Below are 22,576 nucleotides of genomic sequence, written 5' to 3' on the forward strand. Positions count from 1 at the left end.
ACCCACGGAGGAAACAGTCGAGTACGTTTGTATGGAGAAATGACCAATCCTGTTGGCTCTTAATTATACAAACAAGGTAGAAAAGAACATTGTTTGTATTTGATGTAAAACGAGCCGTTTCACATGAAGTCGAGGTGTTGAACCGTTTGAAGGCGGCTTCAATGTGTTTGTTATGTAGTACCTAGGTACTAAATTAAGTTACTAACCTAGACCTAGGTCTAGGTTAGTAACTTAACTTAGTAACTTCATAATATTATTTAGTTCGTATACCAGATTCTGGCCGCGACTTTATCTGCGTGGAATGATGATGGCGATAAAATCTACCATCCATGAGTTTTTAGGGGAATAAGTACTCCATAATAATGAATAACTAAAGCCGGGTCCACATGGGTGTAACGTGTAATGTAACAGTTAATTCTGAATTTGGACGGCACTACGAGCACGTGCAGGATCTATCCGGCTGTCGGTTTTTAGCGCGAACACAGAGGTGCTTATCGTCTAATCTAATCTAATCAATAACATTAACCATTGTTTTTTCAGCCCAGATCCGAGTTCGCCAATGGTCACTAAATCGTTACTCCTCCGTATTTTTTCCTGCTGATATTGACGTGAAGCTGGCAGAAATGTCTAAAGACGATTGCCATAGGTAATTTAAAAAATACTTTTTTTTAACAAAACAGACGCGGATAATTTAATGAGTCCCATACCTACGTAAAATGCTCGCAGGTTTAAATACAATTAGGCATTAAAATTACAGTTAGTCCGAATGTTCTCTGACAACTTTTTCACTCAACCAAATGTTTACCCCACCCCAGATCCGAGTTCGCCAATGGTCACTAAATCGTTACTCCTCCGTATTTTTTCCTGCTGATATTGACGTGAAGCTGGCAGAAATGTCTAAAGACGATTGTCATAGGTAATTAAAAAAAATACATTTTTTTAACAAAATAGACGCGGATAATTTAATGAGTCCCTACCTACGTAAAATGCTCGGAGTTTTGAATACAATTAGGCATTAAAATTACAGTCAGTCCGAATGTTCTCTGACAACTTTTTCACTCAACCAAATGTTTTAATTATGAATTGTAGCCCAAATTAATAAATGTAAAAAAGTCGGTAGAGTGCGGACGTGACCTGAACTGTAATGTTTTACGGAAACGCAAGTGCTTAAACCGAAAGTGATCACAATATGCGTAATTAATATGCATGTCCTTAGGGACGTCATTACCTCAGCTATACTTGCAAGAACCCTAGTAGCAAGCAAGCGTTATTAATCGACGTACTTAAAGCATTCGTCGCTCTAGGATTGAATGCATACTTGATAGTAACAGACTTCTACATCGACAACGGCAGTGTCCTAGGTATCGTGGCCCATGGCCCATAGGTTGCCGGTGAGATTTGGGCCTTTTAGGGTTTCTTAATAAGGACCAAGGTTAGCGGAACAGTTGTGCGGCTACAAATTCAACTAACAAAGGTCAACCCTTTGTCACTCGAGAGACAAATCCGAGGTTTTTGGTGCTTTACGTTTTAAGAGCCCTTTAGGTTTTTATGTTACTAGAAAATGCAGAGTAACAGCTTTAATTTCTTTTTTTACCTCGAAAAACTTTCGTTGCGTAGGATTATACTTATCTAATATTTTTATTTCAAGTTACTCATAAAATATGTTGGTTAATATTTATAAAGTCGTATTTTACCCATCTTTTTAAACTAAAAGAGAGATATATATATATAGAAATAACAATACTAAACAAATATTTCAAAAATATCATAAACGCATAGAAATATTTAGGTTTTTTGCAACACTGTTATAATAATCCAGTAACTTTATACATTTAGCGTGTGCGTCAAATCCGGTAGTTCTGATTTTTTGCAGACTTGTATATGCTGTTGGCCCCATAAATAATCCAAGTTTGTGACTTCGAGCGCCGAACGCAATTTTGTCAAAAACCGAAAAGCCGCTAAAATGTCGGATACTTTTAAGATTAGGGTGATTATAATTAACCTTAAAGGACTAGTTTCTGATAGTATTCTCAAGACGATTTTAAAGTAGACTAGAGTAAATACTAGACTAGAATTGTCTCTGTAGATCTAATAGTTTCCGAGATAAAGCCTTTATAATTTTTTCGTACTTGAATTCGTAAGGCTAAGTTAGTGCAGTGAGCTCGATTATTGATGAAAAGGCCTTAACCAACAACAAAAGAAAATGATTGTGTTACATTTAAAAAAATCGCTGGTGCGTTGTTGATAACATAAAAATCCTTTCAGGGCTCAATGATGAGTTGATGACCGTCGGGCGTCCTTTGTTAGTTTAACGAAGACTCATTCCGTTCGGGCTACTGCAGAGGTGTACGGCACGAATGAGTAAAAATAGAAAATAATCGATCCTGTGTTGTCCGTGTCAGTTGCCCGGGCCAGGACTCCGGCAGGACAACACATCCCATGAATATTGTCATTCTTAATGGGGTAGTCAGCGATAGTTGGAAGCGGTTTTGTAACGAAATACTATAGAAAATTTGATGCAAAAGATTTCATATACACTTATTAAGAATAAAATAACTGTCGTATCAGACGGGAAATCTTAGCTTAGAATCCATAATCAGGTGTCTATGTATCATGTATGTACCTACAAGGTTTTTGCTAATAATTGTGTATTTCTAAATCTATTTTTCTTTTGTATCATGTTGTTGTTGCGTGTTTTTATGGATCACGAGAGCTTAAATTCTATATAGCAACAACGCTACACAATATGTTGGAGTTATTAACTAACTGAAGCTAATTAATTACAGTTGTTTTTGAACGGTATGAAGTGCAAACACGCGGGAAAAGCGAAATACAGGGCGAAGTTGACTGTTCAAAAGGCGTGTATAATTTATAGTCGATAACGTACTTACGCGCTCTTTGTATTCGCTACGCGCTTAAGCTGTCGTAAAATTTTGGCAACACCCCGAGTAAGAGGTTTCTGACGGATTTCATTACTACTTTACCAGGAACTTTAAAGATAAGGAAATATTACATTTTAATGATTTGATTCAAGATATACTTAAAGAAGACTTAAAGATGTAGGGATAATCTAATAACCTTAGGGCCAAGTGGCCCTAAGTGGCAAGTGCCATCCCTTAGGCCATCCCATCACCCAGTTGACCCAGTACCCGCAAGGGCCACAGATGTAGGTTCAAATTTGACTTTCTTTCCAAAGTTAGGAACTTAAAACCTATGACCAAACTTTTGGGACAGGTCTAAATTCTGTACCTACAGAATGTTTATTAATTAGGCAGTTACTTTCGGAAATAAATGGACTCTTGTTTTTTCTACGTGTATTTGAGACCCATTTGCGAGTAAGTCTTGAGATGTCAATTCACAAACTGATAGTTGACTGTTGGGACTGGGATTCTATGCTCATAATCTCATGTGCAGGTAAAGCGTTACCTAGCTATCTTAATAACACCGTGGTCGCAACTTCTAAAAGTAAACCATGCTATTTTAATAATTTGTAAAGGTCCTAGCTAATTTTGTCACTCCATATTGATTTGTTCGTAAATCCAGGCACGTGTGTCGGCAGGGATCTACACAATCACGATCTGGTTGGGCCGAATGAATAATTAAAAAGGGTCGCGAGGGTTGCAGGCGCCCAGAACGTCACATAGCCTTTGGGGACCAGTCACCGGCATATCTTACGATGTCAGAGGCGCATAACGTCATCTAGTTATTAGGCATTGTATACCCGGAAAATCACAACATTAGTAATGCACGCATCGCAACATTTTTCCATCAGATTTCAGCAATGGGGGTATTCAAAACTCTATTTGATTCACATGTCCTTTTTTACGTTAGGTAAATAGTGTGCAAGTAGTACAGTCACCAGCATAAATATATGACTGTGGGCAGCCGTGCAAAAATATCTGATGCTCCATTGGAGGCTAAGTATATGACGACACTACCTCGGTAAAAATATGTGATGCTTTGTGGCCGGCAAAAATATCGTTAGTCTGTATCCGCATAAATATCGGATCGGGTCGCTTAAAAATATTTGATTACTCATAAAAATCAAAATTATCTGATTACTCTCATCTGGCATAAATATCTCTCCACTGTGAAAGCAAATACATCGGATGGACGACGGACCGCCTATTATAATATCTGACACGTTGGAAAATCACAAATATGTTATCGACCTTCAAAAACGAACCATACATGTTTGATATAGAGCCGTAAACTGTATGAAGTGATTTGACAATTCACGAAAAGAGTGCAGACTTGTCATTGTATATGTCTGTCTCACATTATATTCTATCATCGATTTGACGGAATAAAATGGATATAATTTTTTTGTAAATTTGAACGTATTGCAATCATATCATGAATCTAGTATATAACTGGATCTGGCATGAGGGGTGGGGTAAATGGCCGAACGGGATAGTCTTATGTATCATTCAGTAGGATTAGCAGCGAAAGCGCTATTATTGTTTGTCCTTGTCACAGTCCACAAGTTGACTTCTTTATCATCCTTTTTTATGTAAGAAGGAGGTTTATTAGTTTTATTACACATCTTCTATTAATAGTCTACCTGAATTATGTCACAATTTAAAGTTGCAAATTAAATACGTGAGACAGACATATGCAATGACAAGTCTGCACTCTTTTCGTGAATTGTCAAATCACTTCATAAAATTTAAGGCTCTATGCTATCCAGGTATGGTTCGTTTTTGCCGATTGATGACATACATATTTCATAATTTCGTGTCAGATATATAGGCGGTCCGTCTGCCATCCCATGTATTTGCATTCACGGTGGAGAGATATTTATGCCAGATGAGAGTAATCACATAATTTTGATTTTTATGAGTCGTCAAATATTTTTAAGCCACCAGATCCGATATTTATGCGGATACAGACTAACGATGTTTTTGCCGGCCACAAAGCATCACATATTTTTACCGAGGTAGTGTCGTCATATACTTATGCCTCCAATGGAGCATCAGATATTTTTGCACGGCTGCCCACAGTCATATATTTTTGCTGGTGACTGTACATATTTACGTGCATGATTAACAACCATCGTTGTTGCTTCGTTGGCATTAAAGTCTATTTTTTTATTCGGTAGACTAAAGTGACATTTCATAGTATGAAATGACATTTTATGTTCATACTATGAACTGTCATTTCAGTCTACCGAATAAAAAAATAGATTTTAGGTATACGCACCGGGTATACGACTTAGTTAGGAAATATTTAGGTAGAGGAGGTGAGGATCGCATATTACTTTACAGGATGTTTTATGGTCTAAAATTCTAAATAGTCTTAACTACAACCGAGTCACAAGAAAATAAATAACTAAATTAAGATAATATACAAATACATTACAAATGAATGTTGCGCCAAATCTACGATACGATGTTTAAATATATTTTTTCTCCCTTGTAAATAATATATTTCATGATGATATCGAACGTATCGTCGTTATCGTGAAAGTGATAAAAGGTCAAATGCACTATAATCTAACGCAATCATCATCACAATACATTGACTTTACACGAGTGGACCGACATATTTAGTAAACAAATTATCTCTGTCACGGACCCGAGCAGTAGTAAACTAGGAGCAAAAGTCATTGAACTGCGTCGCGATGCCGTGTTCTTCATTGCCGGTATTTACTCGGCCCGCAACATGTTTTAATATTAATAACCCTATACAGGAGAGCTCCTGCACCTTCTTCCGAGGCTGCTTTATGATGATGTTTACCGCCGCTCGTCGCCTACTTACTACGCGACTGGAAGAAGGTAAAGTTTCTCACAGCTTACGGCGAAACCACAATGTAGGGATATGTAACTGTGAAACTTTGAGGAACAACTCTCTACGTTTACGAAGTGTTTACGCGCATTTAAATGTATGGTAGTTTTTTTTTAATTTAACCGATTTTTTTTAATTGGAAACAAAAAATTAAATAACTTGAAAAAGTAGGTTCTTGTTACGATTCTATTGGTATAATGTAATTATTTTAGATGAATTCAGAAGTTAGTTAACCGATTGGAAATTTTTTTTGAATCGCCGGAACATGTCAAAAGGGTGCCTACCTATAGTACCTATAGATGTAGTTACGTTTTAGGTACCAAGGTACTTAGGCACTTTCCGGTGCGTGCTCCTGAATGCATTTCTGTAAAAACCTCCTACTCGGAGCAGACTTGCGTCCTCGAAGATTCAAGTGTTCAACATGAACATGGTGTTGTTTAAATCAAACACGTTCGGATACAATCTTACACATGTATTTTTATTGACTTATATCTGCAGCATGCGTACGTTAAACGTACGCTACTTTATAAGACTACTCAGCAATTATTTTCAATGATGTACTTACATAATAAATATGTTTTATGATTATATTCAAAGAAAAAAAGCTAGAAGTGGAAGAATATTAAAAACTATTGTAATATTAATACCATACTGCCATGTTTACGAATGATTCTGCAATCTCTTTTCTTTTACTAAATACTTATTTAATTTTTGCAAATAGGGCCAAGACAGTTACGGCCTTAACGATCATATTCAAAGAGTCTTGTAAACTTAAATATAAATAAATGTAATAGCTGATGTGACATAGCGCGCGCTGACACCGTTCGATGGTCGACCAAGATGTCCGAGATGTTTAATAATTAAAGAGCAACGAGATGAGCCATATCGTGCTGTCAAGATCCATTGCTTAAGAATCGTAAACTTAAAGTGGCAATTTCACCAATTTCAAGAATTTATAATACTGGGATCGTTACGTGGTTACTGCGGGTATATTTATTATCTTTTCAGATATTCGCTTCTAAAGTAGTAAAGTGCACACTATGATATTAAATTAACGTTAGGACTTAGGCAACTATGCTAAAGCTAAGAAGTTGTCCTATTGTTTACAATGTGTTATGATAACACCTAATAAGGTGTGCTAAACTCATTACGCTCACCACTTTAATTTACCACGGTTAAAGTTATGGCGCAAACTCGCACTGGTTTGTTCGAGCTTTGTTCAAAGTCCCAGACCTTCACAGATAGAAATGAGCATGATATTGTTCAACTCAAGGACCCATTCAAACGGTACGAAGCTAGGCTAAGCAAGAGTAGACGAGAGACATGTAGTTACACAGTCTTAGAATAAAGTAAATGTATCTTTGAAACTTGTATTCCCAATCTGATATTGATCTGGAGTGAGCGTAAATGTGCTCGTGGTTGTTGGTTCAGTTAACAGAACACTGCTGTAGACGACTAAAAATGCAATCTCAAGTTCGGCGAGTGCCTGAAGCTAGACACTGCAGTATTTATGCTCAAACTATATCTACAAGAGTGCACCGCCCCCTTAATTTATTAATTAAGTAAGGATTTTATTAAGGCGCGTCGCCTACCTACTATAGTCTTTGGTGTAATAACTAATTGACGCCACCTCCGCATACTGGCAAATTATGCTGCTCTGACGTTAATTCGTCATTAAATATTTTAGCACCACTCTAACTTAGTGAAGTTCATTAAGTTCTTGATTGAGTTGTTTTTGGGTGAAGGCATAGGTACCTTCGCTACCGCACCGTTGTTTCATAATAACTGAACTACGAATACGTCACGTGTGAGCAATGGGTACAGAAATAACGTTACTTGATGTATCAAACGCCTTCTAAACCTTACAAGAGGGTGTAAATAATGAAGGACGGAAAACATGTATCAAGGACCATCCAATAATAGTCCGATGGCTAGAGCTAATCTATACAGTTATTTATGTAGATATGTCACTGTGGCAGTTTTTGTTTTAGTTTCGACTCGGGACTGGCCGGACCGGATTGAACGGTGCATTTTTTTCAAATCAGTTTATTTCATACCAATTGAAATAAAAAGGTCTGGTAAGTATGTATGTACGTACCTAATTAATTACCTATGCTTACAAGTCCTTGAGATGAGATTAGTTTTCATCTGGCGCCAGGAAAATATTTTTTAATTACACCTATATAGGAACATTGCCACAGAGAGGTGAAGTTTTCATACTTGCTCTGTTCTTAACCGACTTCAAAAATAAGGAGGTTTTCGATTCGCCGGGTTTTTTTTTTTAATTTTTCGTTTTGCGTAGACCTGTACTGACACTGATCGATTTGGAAAATTGTTTCTTAGTTTGAAGGGTATTCACAGTTATCTAATTGTCATTAAGTCAGGATCTAATGATAGGATCTAGCAGAAATCGAGGGAACTCTTCAAATATTATGTATAAGCCACAGAACATATTAAAGAGGTTAGAACGGCTATCGCGCGCAGTTAGTATCGGAACCGGTGTCGTCACTCGTTCCTCTCCACATTTCCACATTTCTCGCGCAACGGTAGTAAAAACTTTTATTCCGCAAAAATATCTCTTCATAAATAGACATTTGTGACAAACACAATTCGCGAGTGTTTAATTAAACGATTCGAATGTTAAAATATAATTTCGAAATTAATATGTTTTTAAAGACAAGCAAGCAATTACCGTCCCCCATGGAGACCTCCAATACCAGAGAAGTTGCAAATGCGTTGCCGGCCTTTATGTTGACAGTACGCTCTTTTCTTGAAGGTCGTATCGGCCCGGAAATACCGCAGGCGACAGTAAGTACATTCCACAGTTTAGCTGTGAGGACTGCACGCACAATTGAGAACTGCCAACAGTGCCAACCATCTAAGCAGTGAAGGTGGAAATGTTATCGCGTAGAGTAATGGTGGTAAGAAGCGGCAGGGATTAATCCGATTTCTCAGGCAAAATGCAGTGTTGGGCTACAGCGTGGTATTCTCTCTCCTAGTCTTTGTAGTTTTTACTAGGAAGCAGTAAAACTAATAAATGCTACTAATTAAGGTTAGTTCTACCCATTCGTTATGGTATGAGCTCTTCTCCTTAATAAAAGTGTTGATGGATATTAACAGCTTCATTTAACAAAACGATGAATTGTTTTGATAAACCTGCATGTACCTAATAAATCATCACCATAGTCTACTAAGGCAGTGTTCACATTGGATGCGGATTGGCAGATCGGCACGCCAACCTAATGTGCGAGCGGTGCATCGCTATATACTCGCATCGCGCCGTCTCGCTCGCATTCTGGAGTGGCGTGTGGACTGCATTGTCAGTGTGATAAGGCTGAGGCTGTTTTACTACTTTACTTGTTGATATATTATTTTAATAGGAACAGGAGTGGTGGGGTAAATCACATATACAAAGAAGGAATTGTGCAATAAATATATATGCATCTGCAGGCTGCAGACCTAAGTTCCTATAAATATATCAGACCAAATCTTAAAATCTAGAACCAAATATGAATATAGATCAATAGATACTATTTAATCACTAGACGTAAAGATTTATCAAGCATTCGTGCGTCATGTTGTTAGTGCTTGAACTGCTTGACAAAATAAAAACCTTGACAATAATCCTGTTATCGATAAGTACCCCTTCAACGGTCTCTTAATTTGATATAATTTTTGATCAAATGTTCTTCCAATTTATGTAAAAGATTACTCTTTTTAGCATAAGCGGCAGGCCCAAACTGGATATATTTTCCTTTAAAACATCCATCTAAAAATAATCAATATGAAGTTTTTTTTAAAGTATGAAATATGTAAAGTATTAACAATTTGAGTTTTGTTATACTTGTACATTTATTTCTAAATGTGATATTTCTATAATGACATTTATAAGATAGGTATCGATAAACTAAATATTGGAAGGACTAAATATTGCCTTGTTTTTGCTAGAAAAATCTCTATTAATCACAATGGCTGGATACAAACTATTTGACAAATATAGATAGAAAGTAAGTGGACTTTGGAAAAATTTAAAAGTATTCCTTATTCTTGAGAAAGCCAGAAAAAAATCACTTTAAAGGTAAAACCTTCTAGATAGTACCGTCTTTGGGCGTTTTTTTTTGTTGTCCCCTACACTTTTTTTTTCAAATTTGGGATTTTTTATGTTATTTCTACTCAGAATCACAAGCTCTTTCTATCCTGATAGGAGAAAAAAAGTGTCCCAAAATTTCCATACATTTTCCATTCCACGACCGCCTATGCATACAGTCTATGAAAAATGGTGACATAATGGAAATAAAAACCTTAGGACACTGTTTTTCTCCTATTAGGATAGAAAGAGCTCGTAATTCCAAGTAGAAATAACATAAAAAATCCCAAATTTGAAAAAAAATGTAGGGGACAACAAAAAAAAAACGCCCCTTTACCATAAGAGCACACGGGGCCCGTGCCTAGGGCCCCCATCCTCAGGGGGCCCCCCAAGGACAGACATGACTACCCATAATAAATAGAAGATCATAGTAGAAAAATGTTAGTTTAATTAGCTTTCTTTACTTTCCAAAAGGGCCCCAAATTCTTATGTGCCTAGGGTCCCCAGCATAGTTTAAGACAGCCCCGCTTCTAGAGGGTTATTATGATTATTGACGTTGAAAATTTTTCAGTTTGTAGACTGCATTTTTTATTACATTTAACTGCTGATGATGATGATGAAGTCCATCAATGAATGCAGTCAACAACTGAGAATAACAATCTGCAGCAATAAAGTCATATATAATGAGACAGGGACAAAGTGCTTAAAAAATCTACACGAGCTATCATGTCCTCACAAGACATGAGACCAATGCCCTGTTTATCAAAAGCTTGTAACTTGTAATAAAAGTGGAAGTCACGTTTTGACAGCTTTTGTTAGAAAGGGACTTCCCACTTGTATTACAAGTTACTAAGCTTTTGATAAACAGGGCACAAATCATCAATTTCTGCAACAAGTTACTACTACCAACTGATCTTAAAATACCTGGAAGTTTTCAATTTAACATGCATTACTATTATTAAGTATCAAGTTACCTGTACTGTCAGCTGCAGACGCCAATTGAATGCAGATGAAGCATAACACGAAAGCGCCCCAAAGTTTGGTCGAATACATTTTGAATAACCGTTCTAATTCTTCCATCACATGTAGAATGTCCAGTTTCTTTTTCTTCAGTGAAGACCACTATTACGTTATTCTACAAGTTTTTAAGTTATACTATACTATATGTAGTCACTTTTACATGTTTGCTGGTTACACTTCCTCCGACAACACCGATAATTCAACTTGACACAACATAACTTCATCATAGAATGGTTGCTAGGATTTGAATACCACAACAATGCGAACAGCAGCACACCTGTAGGATTTAGCTTAACCCACCTCTAAGCATAATGGACACTGTATTACTCACAAGTTCACTCAACTTTGTACACTAGTCATAATTGCATAGAACTTGCTCCCAAGAGTCACTCAAACAATAAATCCGAAGTGCAGTTTGTACTAGTCCCATTGTAAGGCATAAAGTATCTGATTAATAAGTATTTGTAAACTTTGAAACTAACAAAACTTATTTCCGCAAGAGTTTGAAAGAAGTCAATGAAAGAACGACGCGCACAATCGAGGCAAACGAAACGCGTCAGTCGAGTATGGTGGTTGGTTACTTTGGCCGTAACCAACTTCAGGTGAATGGTAGATTGAAGAATGAATGAAATTATTTTTTATAATGTTGCCATAATTAAATAATGAGCTTTATGTGTAAGGGTATGCACGCACGGGCAACTTAGTCGCCAGGCGACTTATTTGCACGGACCTAGAGAATAAACTGGATCGAGTACACGGGCCAAAAAGTGTGTCCACATGAGAAGTCAAACCAGAGCCTTGCATCTCGTTCTAATTAGGGTGACCATAAGTCATATGTATGTGGGATATTAGGATAAGTTTAAATGTATAGTTTGGCCAAAATTTTTTCTCATTCGTGCATAGTCGTAGAGAATCATACTGTCTTTTCCCTATGCTAGTATAAATGCTCCAGAAAAGGGATGGATATAGATTTTTTTCTCTTCTGTAAAACGCTTCACACAACCTTACTAAAGTGGTATCCAGACAAGACAATTTTTCGCCAATCTGATGAAATTCTCCGATCGAATCAGCAGGTGCAGACACATAAATGCCAATTTTCATAGTGATTATCTATGGAATGCAAATTTCCTGATCAAATCGACTGATTTGATCAGTCCCGTCTGGATACCACTTTAATTAAGTAAGTCAGTTATAAAAGCTGTTACAGATGGGATGAGCGTATTGGATCGCGATCATTGTTATACTTGGTCAACCAGATCTTGACAGTAGAAAAAGGGCGGCAAATTTGAAAAATTTAGGCGCGAAGGGATATCGTCCCATAGAAAATTTGAATTTCGCGCCTTTTTTTAATGACAAGATTTGGTTGACCAGCTATAATTGTGACGAAGGTGGTCCGCTGTACGTCCATTAAAAACACAGCTATATGTGAGAGCGAGACAGATATCCAGGGTCGCGGACCGGTATGCCCGTCTATTACAGTTTTTAACTAAGGCGCTTGTCACTAAGATAAGCATATTAGAGTTAGATCAAAGATAATTCTAAATTCTCTTTAGCCCCCTCTAGACTATGTGCGTGAATCGCGGCTTCGCGCCGCGAATCGCGCACGGGTGTGGAGGGCCCTTTTGGTTCACTATTTATGCTCTTAATAATTTTACAAACTACCTATCACTATCAATATCATACTCATGGTGTGTTCATATACGTGATGGCTTCCCTTTTGCACACTTCAGCTATTCATTAAGCGTAAGCGTCATCGTACTCATCGTAGATCTGTGATTGCAACAAAATTTTCAAATTTGCCGCCTTTGTCTACAGACGGAAATGTGTGTTCAGTCTATATAGAATCGATTACATATACTTGGTCAACCAGATCTTGACAGTAGAAAAAGGCGGCAAATTTGAAAAATGTAGGCGCGAAGGAATATCTTCCCATAGAACATTTGAATTTAGCGCCTTTTTTTACTGACAAGATTTAGTTGACCAGCTATATATGTAAATAGTTTGAACCAACGTTTCAGTAATTAAATATTAAGTATGTTTAAATTACATAAATATGAATCTGTAATGTTTAAGGACTTTGAATTTTAATTTTGGCAATTATATAGCTCTCATTACGTCACTCAAATAATTAAACATGCCGAAATAAAGATATACCTATTTAAGTAAACTTTTTTACATTAAGTACGTAATAATAATTCTGCAAGATCGATCCACATCGTGCCGACATCATAGTCACCCTAATGAGTTTGACAATATCGTTTTGTATTTTTATCGTAAAATTGAATAATTGTGACTTACCTGTGAAAAGATATTCCACAATCAGCATAGCTTTCACTCCTACAACCCCTCACACAACATTTTTTTAACCATTTTTAGGGTTCCGTAGCCAAATGGCAAAAAACGGAACCCTTATAGATTCGTCATGTCTGTCTGTCTGTCCGTCTGTCCGTCTGTCCGTCTGTCCGTCTGTCCGTCTGTCTGTCCGTCCGTATGTCACAGCCACTTTTCTCCGAAACTATAAGAACTATACTGTTGAAACTTGGTAAGTAGATGTATTCTGTGAACCGCATTAAGATTTTCACACAAAAATAGAAAAAAAACAATAAATGTTTGGGGTTCCCCATACTTCGAACTGAAACTCAAAAAATTTTTTTTCATCAAACCCATACGTGTGGGGTATCTATGGATAGGTCTTCAAAAATGATATTGAGGTTTCTAATATCATTTTTTTCTAAACTGAATAGTTTGCGCGAGAGACACTTCCAAAGTGGTAAAATGTGTGTCCCCCCCCCCTGTAACTTCTAAAATAAGAGAATGATAATACTAAAAAAAATATATGATGTACATTACCATGTAAACTTCCACCGAAAATTGGTTTGAACGAGATCTAGTAAGTAGTTTTTTTTTATACGTCATAAATCGCCTAAATACGGAACCCTTCATGGGCGAGTCCGACTCGCACTTGGCCGCTTTTTTTTAATATTTTGCGAATAAATTCTGAGCGGCGCCATTTACGTATTTTGAAAATACACGAAAAGTTTGGGATACCAATTCATATTCAAAGTTACTACAATTTCTACCATGTTAAATTTAAATGCTTTATTTGTTGTGCGCATGTTTGGTTTAATCAGTTAATAATATTGACATCATAATTATTTACAAATTACTTAAAAGTTATCAGAACTGTAATCTGAATATAGCACTAAAATTGTATAAGAAGGTAATTAATTTCAGTAGTATATTGATATGATTTCTACCACAGTGGTATCTTTTTAACATTGGCAACATGTGCGAGTGAGACACAGGGCTCTGGTTTTTCTGTCTCAAGTGGACCGTTTTCTCTAGTCTGGTACGAACAACTTTCTGTCTCGGTGATAAGGTTCAAATTAGTATGGCAAAAAAAGTGACAGTTCCCTCCAGTTTAAAACATTATAATTTCATGCTTATTTGTCTCTTACGACAAATTAATCGCCTCCTCGCCGTGATGCGCGCACGAGAGCGACAGCAACACGACTTTTGCCCGTGCGCGCGTACCCTTAAGTTATACTGGGTCAAGCAGATCTTGTTAGTAGAAAAAGGCGGCAAATTTGAAAAATGTAGGCGCGAAGGGATATCATCCCATAGAAAATTTAAATTTTGCGCCTTTTTTTACTGACAAGATTTGCTTAACCAGCTATATAATCATTTTTATTTAATTATAAGGATATATTATCTTATTTTGTCTGACAGTCCTTTGACAAACTATATATAGACATGAACGACTGATTTAATTTACCTAAACAGTGAACACACGACTACAGCCTCGAGCCCAACTCAAGCCGCTTCGTTAGTTCGTTCGTTTATTTGCCTCTATCTATATCGATATCGCTCTTACATATTCAAGTGAAAGAGTGGCAAATGAAAGAATATAATGTATCAAAGGACTGTCTCATTTCAAACTTAGACAGAGAGAATCATACTATATTTGTCTTACACTAGTACTAGCACCAAAATCAAAAGGTGAGTATAGTTTTTTTTGTTCCTATTTACTGACAAATTGGTTTGACCAACTATAATACTCATGGAAAATAGCTTGAGTTGAAATTTTGATTATAATCTATCTAATCGTTCGTATTTTGTTGAAAAAGTTTAAGCTCAAAAAACGCCTCTCGAAAAATACTGGCAACTCTGGAAAAAAAAACTTACCAAGTTCTTTTGCACTATCCTGTCATTTCGAGTAGTCGAGGCGGGTTTTAATCCTAGGTAATCAGAAAATTTATCGGCCATTTGATCCAATATTATGAATATTTCGTGAAAGTAATCTATCGGCTCCGTCTGTGATTAAGTATTTCTGTCATGAAACCTTAATTTTATATATGTTCAGCAGATAACCTCTAATCGTGTTTTGACGTTTGCGTCTGTGAAGTGATTTTCTATAAGTTTCATGTAACTTACGGTTAATTCTTATTATTTACAGCCATGGTGCGTATGAACGTATTGAGTGATGCGCTGAAGTCCATTCATAATGCCGAAAAGCGCGGCAAAAGGCAAGTGCTTATCCGGCCTTGCTCCAAAGTTATCGTCAAGTTCTTGACTGTGATGATGAAGCACGGTTACATCGGCGAGTTCGAAATTGTTGATGATCACAGAGCCGGCAAGATTGTCGTAAACCTAACTGGAAGATTGAACAAGTGTGGAGTCATTTCACCCCGCTTCGATGTACCGATCAATGACATAGAGAGATGGACTAACCTCCTGCCATCCCGACAGTTCGGGTAAGTTACATTGTCTATATAATGTTTATACGACCTTAATAATAACTCCAAATACCCTGTGCATTGTAATTGCATCCCATCTCAATTGTTTGATAACTCAATTGCCAACATTGCCATCATCTGTAGGTTATGTTATAGCCTTGTGGCCCAGTGCTAGGTAAAACATTATCATCTGTTCAAAGTGCTAGGTTCTTTTTGGTGCTTTTTGAAGGAGTTTCTATATATTTATTTCTGGATCGTTGATTTGACAGCCTCATAACATAAAATATAAATTATACAAACATACTTTTATTATCTTTATTAACTTGTATGTATAACAGAGTAAAGTTATGATAATAAATCTCAATTGGAACTATGACTAGTGGACCTATATTTATAACTTTAATTATCTCAGGGTACAAGCAAATGTACTTTTAATAAAAACCCTGTTATTATTTTATTATCTTGGAGTAACAACTTGTGTAAATACAACCACAGAGAGTTCAATTGATTGAATTGACTTTTAAGTATATTACATTCAAACTCTTTGTTTTGTAAGTTGCCAATATTTGCTTGGTCTAAATTTTAAGAGGCATGTATCAAGTTTAACCCCTGGAGCGCCCCAGAATTACCGTAGTATGGAACTCCTATACTAGTTACTAGCACACGTGTCTTGTTAGGGCGCTCCACGGGTTAATATACTCATGAATCATTATTCTATTTTGGTAATTTATAAACATTTTGGATATATTAATTTTTTGTTGCATGTACTAAAACCAAATGTTTATGATTTTGTTAAAATTAGGAGTTGATAATGCCCAAATAATATAATAAAAAATATATTTTCTTTCATCATCATGTATTTATGAGCTGGTTTCTTGTCAGTGGAGCAATTTCCATGTATATGGAACTATAGTTTTAGTTAGTTTATTTATTTCATAATGATATACTGTGCCTTTTCTTTCACATGTATGCTTGTATTTTATGTTCAACTACAGCACCATAAAATACTGCATCAATTTTAATGTTTTAGGTGTCAATTATATTGAATCTATTGCCTGGCTGACACAGGCTTCCTTATTTTAACTTGGTAAAGCTGTGTAACTAACACTAAATTGTTGTAATCTTAGTTTGTTTACTTAATATTAATAGTAGTTTATTTAATACTTCTCAAAATAAGGACGAAAAAATTAATGATTAAATACAACATTTTAATGATATCACAACATTACATTTTTTGCAATACAGTTGCATCCGCACAACTACCGCGAATCACCAATAGTTCTTGTTGGCTGTCATTTGATAGTTTGTGCTATATGAAAAAATAAATGGTACAAGTTGATGCCACTTTATAGTGAACATTGTAAGTGCTGTTTCATACATTTACTTATAAAAAAAATTAATTACAGTAAATAGTCTGTAACTACAAGTGCTGGTTTTGCATGAACATGTTGAGCATTGAGTATAAATCTTAAGCCGGCTCTTAAGAATCAATCTGTAAAAACTATATAGTTACTAAATTATAATTTTTCCGTACTTACAGATACCTTGTTCTCACAACGAGCGGTGGCATCATGGATCATGAGGAAGCCAGAAGGAAACATCTTGGAGGCAAGATCCTAGGCTTCTTTTTCTAAGTTATCATTATAGAGAAGAAAATGTACTCCATTGTTTTATTTACATATTTTCAACCCACATGCTAATCTACAAGAAAGCAGAGGGGTTTGTTACCCAGACCCAGCCCAAACCCAGTGAAATATGTTCAAAGGTAATATGAATATTTATTACAGACTTTTTTGTCGATTTTGTCGAGCAGATTTATACTGATCCTTAGACATACCCCCCGTATGTTTAAACTTTATTTTCATTATTTAATGTATAATTTATTCAAGAAAAAACTCTAGTTATATATGTAAGAAAATATGTATGTTTTGAGTTAATTGCCTGATAAATATACACAAGTTCTTAACAAACTGACAACTGAACTGACTGATTCTGTTTCGTTTACTGACAAACTAGTACATAGTTCCATTAGGTCTTATGGTGCAATTACACTGAGAAACTTGTCACATGAAAAAAGTGTGTTGCTTGGCATCCTAAAAACTATAAATACATACTTTGTTTAGGCAAGTAGGTGAATAACCCAGACCAGTGCACCACTGCATCCTTATACAATAACTTTCATTCCATTCTAGATGGGTATGACCTTGTAGGTTCAACCTACCAGTACGTTGCCTGGGTACCTGTAGTTTGTAGAAATGCAATCATGACTATAAACTCAAGTCTAATGGCGCCTTTTTACCAAACCTGTGCCGCATTAGAGTGTATAGAGCGTGACAGAGGGAAATGTTTTTAGGGTGTTACTTAATTTTTTCTTCTATGCGGTTATAAACAACTTGACGGGTTTCGAAGACTAAAGTGTGTTAGATTTGTCTCAGTTTTGGGAGCGAGTTGGGATAGTCTAGGTCCTAGAAGTTGATTGAACTTTTTTTTACATTTACGATTGCTTTTACGTGGGGTTAATTGATTTTCAAGTTAGCTCATTCTGGCGAGTTGAGGTTAGTGGTAGACGGGACACCGATGCGAATATGGAGTAAGCATTAATTACCCTTTTCAAAATGATGGGAAATGGTAAGAATTCAAATTAAAATTGTCTATGAGAATTTTATTGTACATTGAAAATTGATTGCAATGATTCAGTGTTCTTAATGCCATCTGTTGGTAGATTGTAAAGTTACATTGTCTAAAGTTTATATGAACTTTCAAGTCGAAGATTATAGAGGGCGACAGTATGTACTGCGGGAAACCACAAAATTCTTCTCATCAAAAAGATTCTACTGAGCTCAATGAGATTGCTATAGTTCGTTTTTTTAGCATTAGAAATAAGGTAAACAATCTTGACGTGTCTTTTTATTGAAAAACACTAATATGTATCAATTATGGCAAATATGTAACAATTATGAATCTAATACGATCATTTATATTCTTCTGCTTTCGTAATAGTTACTCATTTTTAAAAAGCGTTTTTCAATTAAAAGACATGTCAAGATCGCTTACCTTCTTTCTAATGCTAAAAAAAAAACGAACTATAGTAAAGAACTTGCGCGGTTATTTTCTAGTAGAAGGTAGCTTATTTTTATTTTTAGGGTTCCGTACCTCAAAAGGAAAAAACGGAACCCTTATAGTATAGGATCGCTCGTGCGTCTGTTTGTCTGTCCGACCATCCTTTATCTCCGAAACTACTGGGTCTAAAATTTTGAAAAAAAAAAATACACAAAATAGTTCTTTACCTATCGATGACAGGAAAACCTATTAGAAATGTGCAGTCAAGCGTGAGTCAGCTTATTGTACGGAACCCTTGGATCGCGAGGCGGACTCGCACTTGGCCGGTTTTTGGGATTAAAACTAACTACATATTTAGCCATGCCTTCAACCAGCCGATAGTTAACTGTAGGTAACAACTTCCTACCAATAACCTCATTTAAACTGCCTACCTGTAACGGCTGATGATATAACTTATTTTTGAACGAAATTAATTATATGTTGTTTATTTAACATGGATGTTAACAAAATCACCTACTCGTTTGTGTTAGGAAGTCTTCTTCTTCCTCTCGTTATCCCGGCATTTTGTCCGCCTTTACAACTAATCCCATGATTTGACGTAGGTACTAGTTTTTACGAAAGCGACTGCCATCTGACCTTCCAACCCAGAGGGGAAACTAGGCCTTATTGGGATTAGTTCGGTTTCCTCACGATGTTTTCCTTCACCGAAAAGCAACTGGTAAATATCAAATGATATGGTTTGTGTTAGGAAGTGTGGGCCTAAAATTGGCAATGCGATGACGAGGGCAAGGGAACCTTTTTTTACAGTGCAGGCCCGAGTCAGCATAAAAAATGTTACCTCAACAAGTTTCTTACCTACGTCAGGGACGGACGTGGTTTTATTTGTACCTATTGTTACGAATTGTTCTGTTTAAAGTGGAGAACTTTGTCTTTTTACATTTAAAATTACATATTAAGAGCACGAGGAGAGGACTATTCCAGAATTCATATAATATGATAAATCTTAAGATGACCTACCTAATCTCTAGGCGAATTATGCTGCAGCCAACATAAGGAAACAACTCAAAATTTACATCGCAATTCTGGTGGATGAAATGCAACTTTCTCATAGAGCCTTTACAAGCTGGTGTGGTGAAGTCTTTTTAGGGTTTCGTAGCCAAATGGCAAAAAACGGAACCCTTATGGATTCGTCATGTCTGTCTGTCTGTCCGTCCGTCCGTATGTCACAGCCACTTTTTCTGCCCTCCGGCCGGACAGCGTCAACGTTCGGCCCGCTGCACTAAACGAAGTTGCCGGCTTTCCGGCTTCGTCGAATCAGAAACCTTAAAACACATGTAATCTAAGACATTTCTTACTTTACTGCCCTAGCTGTATAATGTAATATACTATTGTATTTTGTAAGATGTTTTGACCTCACATCGTACTGGCTGACTTAGCGTAGCATAAAGAATGATTCTTTAGCAACTTTCCTTCCCTCACGTCTATCTTATACAGGGTGGAATTTTTTAATGGAGCACAAATGATCTTAACAGAAGACCTTCCCTAAGTTTTTAATTATCACTTTTATTGCAATAAACATAATCTACAATACATGGTACTCGTATAGCCGTTTCCGTGGTAATAGCCATCAGTCTTCAATTCAAGGCCAATGTAGGTTTGAATATAGGTAGGTATAGGTACCTACTTTCTTAAAGTAGCCTTCGATTCTAAAGCGCTACATACGTACCTACTTAACTATACGTAACGCAATATAATTTTCTATTTCAGAGTGCGTGTTAAGCGCCACGCCAGTCAAAGCGCCATAATAAACCTGCTATTTCGATCCGCGACTTCGCTACTGACAGTGTTTATTATTTATGCTACGTCGGTGACAAACAGGCATACGGCCCGCCTGATGGTAAGCAGTCTCAGTAGCCTGTGAACGCCTGCAACTCCAGAGGTGTTACATGCGCGTTGCCGACCCTGACACTCCGCACCCTCGTTGAGCTCTTAGTCTTAGGACATACCTACCCCGCGTGTACGATATTTCTATTATCTATCCCTGGTTGGAACCATGGTTAATCTTCTGGCTAATAAAGCAGATGGATAAAGCTACGTATTGACTAATTTAATTTATATTATTCTCATTTTACACCCTTAGGTACTCATAGGTAGTAGAGCACTTTATAAATTGAATGGAACTTGAATTTGTGTAAAGCTGTGTTGTGAAATGTCGAAATTAGGAACAGGCTAGGATTTTGTGTATGTAGTTGGGTCGAGTTGGTCGCGCCGTGTTCGTCATCGCAGCGCAGCGGACCGTGGCGTCACAGTGTATAGTAGCCTGGCCCTGCCCGCGCCGCCGCCGCGCGACCATTCTCATTCCCCGCCAGTCGCACGACGCACGAACTGTGTACCGCGCTGCACTCTAAAATGTGTCCCGCGCCCACAGTGTGCTAATCTCCAAGTGTCAGTGTTTGTGATAAATATACCTACCTACACATTAAAAAACTTTGTTTACCCCGACCCGTTGAAGATCCCAGAGGATGATGGCTCCCGAGACAGTAGTGACCGTAGACCACAACAAACCCACGCCGCAGCAAGCCCCGCCGCAGCAACAGGGCAAACCGCTGGACTGGATCAAAATTAACACAGAATATTTCAAAACACCACCTGGCCTGCTGAAAATCATCGAACTGGTGAGTTTTAGAAATATTAGAAAACGTTGTAAAACTTGGTGAACTGTCTAGCTACTATTTAATTAGTAAACCGGTCTGTTCGGTTTGACATTCCGTAGAAATTTTATAGAGACCGCTAGCGGTTATAGTGACGATAATGATTCGTAGGTGATTTCTTACCTGTCTAAAATGATCCTTGATGACTAGGAGTGAATTGTCTCAGGCACTGGGTATGTATAGGTAGATATACAATGTGCATAAGCCGCATAAGCGTTATCGAGGTCGAGCTACGTTGCAAATCGACGTTGAGTTGAGTCTGAGTAGGTTGGATTCGAAGTTGTGGAGGTCAGTAGACAGCAGAGTGCAGGCGCACCCCAGAGACTGTAAACTACCTTATTTATGTTAAGTTTTATTACCTAAATAATATCTTCATATTACAATACCTATTAGAAACAATGTAATTATACATATGTAGGTATATTCGGTCACTCGAGCATGGAGAGAAGAAAAATTGCCATTATTACACGAGCCGGAGCTAATTTAACAAATGACCAGGCATGATCAATTAAATGATAGGTACCTACATTACGTAGTTAATTAGAGTTAAGCGAATCTAGAAAATTTAATGGTTATTTTAGCTGTCAGAATTAGCATGCACCGCTAATGATTTGGAACACATCAATATAAGCAAAAATATTAAGATAGACAATTATACCTATGTAGAAATACTTTTGACAACTTCAATAATACTATGCTGTGATGTTACTGTAACCGACACAGATCAATGTCACGCGGTTTTCCTTATTGTTTATAACTACTTAATTCTAATTGATTTCGTCATGAAACAAAACACCTGACTTCACTTCATGACTAAACACTACACACCTACACCTACCAGCAACATGGTCGTCCTTGGCGTATTTTCTGGTTTATTGCAGAAAATTAAAATAGTCCGTACCTTATGATAAGTACTTATCCACTTTTCTAACCAATTAGCCTGACAACTTGGGTAGTGGTAGGTACTTCAGTGGGGGCACCGTACAAAAAAAGTCACTTATAGACAAACACATACTTGTTTGGGAAGGTATTACCTATATACGGACGTACATTTAGCGGTAACATGATATAGGTACCCACACTAAGGAATGTTGGAGTGGTTGTAGTCATGATCTGCATTAAATTTAGTATATGTATCTTGATTTAAATTATGCTGGATATAAAAGTTATTTATT

At 36.8% G+C, this 22,576-nt stretch overlaps 3 protein-coding genes across 3 annotated transcripts in view; 2 read left to right on the top strand and 1 right to left on the bottom strand.

The window, feature by feature from the left end:
* Positions 1–11,490, bottom strand: part of LOC134648849 (protein sidekick) — a 59,802-nt gene extending 48,312 nt beyond the window's left edge. The window contains exon 1 of the mRNA XM_063503430.1: positions 10,849–11,490. Within this exon, the coding sequence (XP_063359500.1) occupies positions 10,849–10,954 (106 nt within the window). The 5' untranslated portion in view covers positions 10,955–11,490. The remainder of the gene's footprint in view (positions 1–10,848) is intronic.
* Positions 11,491–15,028: 3,538 nt separating this feature from the next.
* Positions 15,029–17,290, top strand: LOC134648812 (small ribosomal subunit protein uS8A). Its single transcript, XM_063503376.1, has 3 exons — positions 15,029–15,136; positions 15,351–15,648; positions 17,171–17,290. Exons 2-3 carry the CDS (start codon positions 15,353–15,355, stop codon positions 17,262–17,264), a joined length of 390 nt encoding a protein of 129 aa, XP_063359446.1. The 5' UTR covers positions 15,029–15,136; positions 15,351–15,352; the 3' UTR covers positions 17,265–17,290.
* A 3,706-nt stretch (positions 17,291–20,996) lies between these two features.
* The window catches only part of LOC134648813 (CKLF-like MARVEL transmembrane domain-containing protein 4), a 35,760-nt gene continuing 34,180 nt past the window's right edge, over positions 20,997–22,576 (top strand). Inside the window, exon 1 of the mRNA XM_063503377.1 lies at positions 20,997–21,365. Within this exon, the coding sequence (XP_063359447.1) occupies positions 21,213–21,365 (153 nt within the window). The 5' untranslated portion in view covers positions 20,997–21,212. The remainder of the gene's footprint in view (positions 21,366–22,576) is intronic.

The sequence above is a fragment of the Cydia amplana genome, chromosome 6, assembly GCF_948474715.1.
Source record: "Cydia amplana chromosome 6, ilCydAmpl1.1, whole genome shotgun sequence".
Taxonomy (NCBI): Eukaryota; Metazoa; Arthropoda; class Insecta; order Lepidoptera; family Tortricidae; genus Cydia; species Cydia amplana.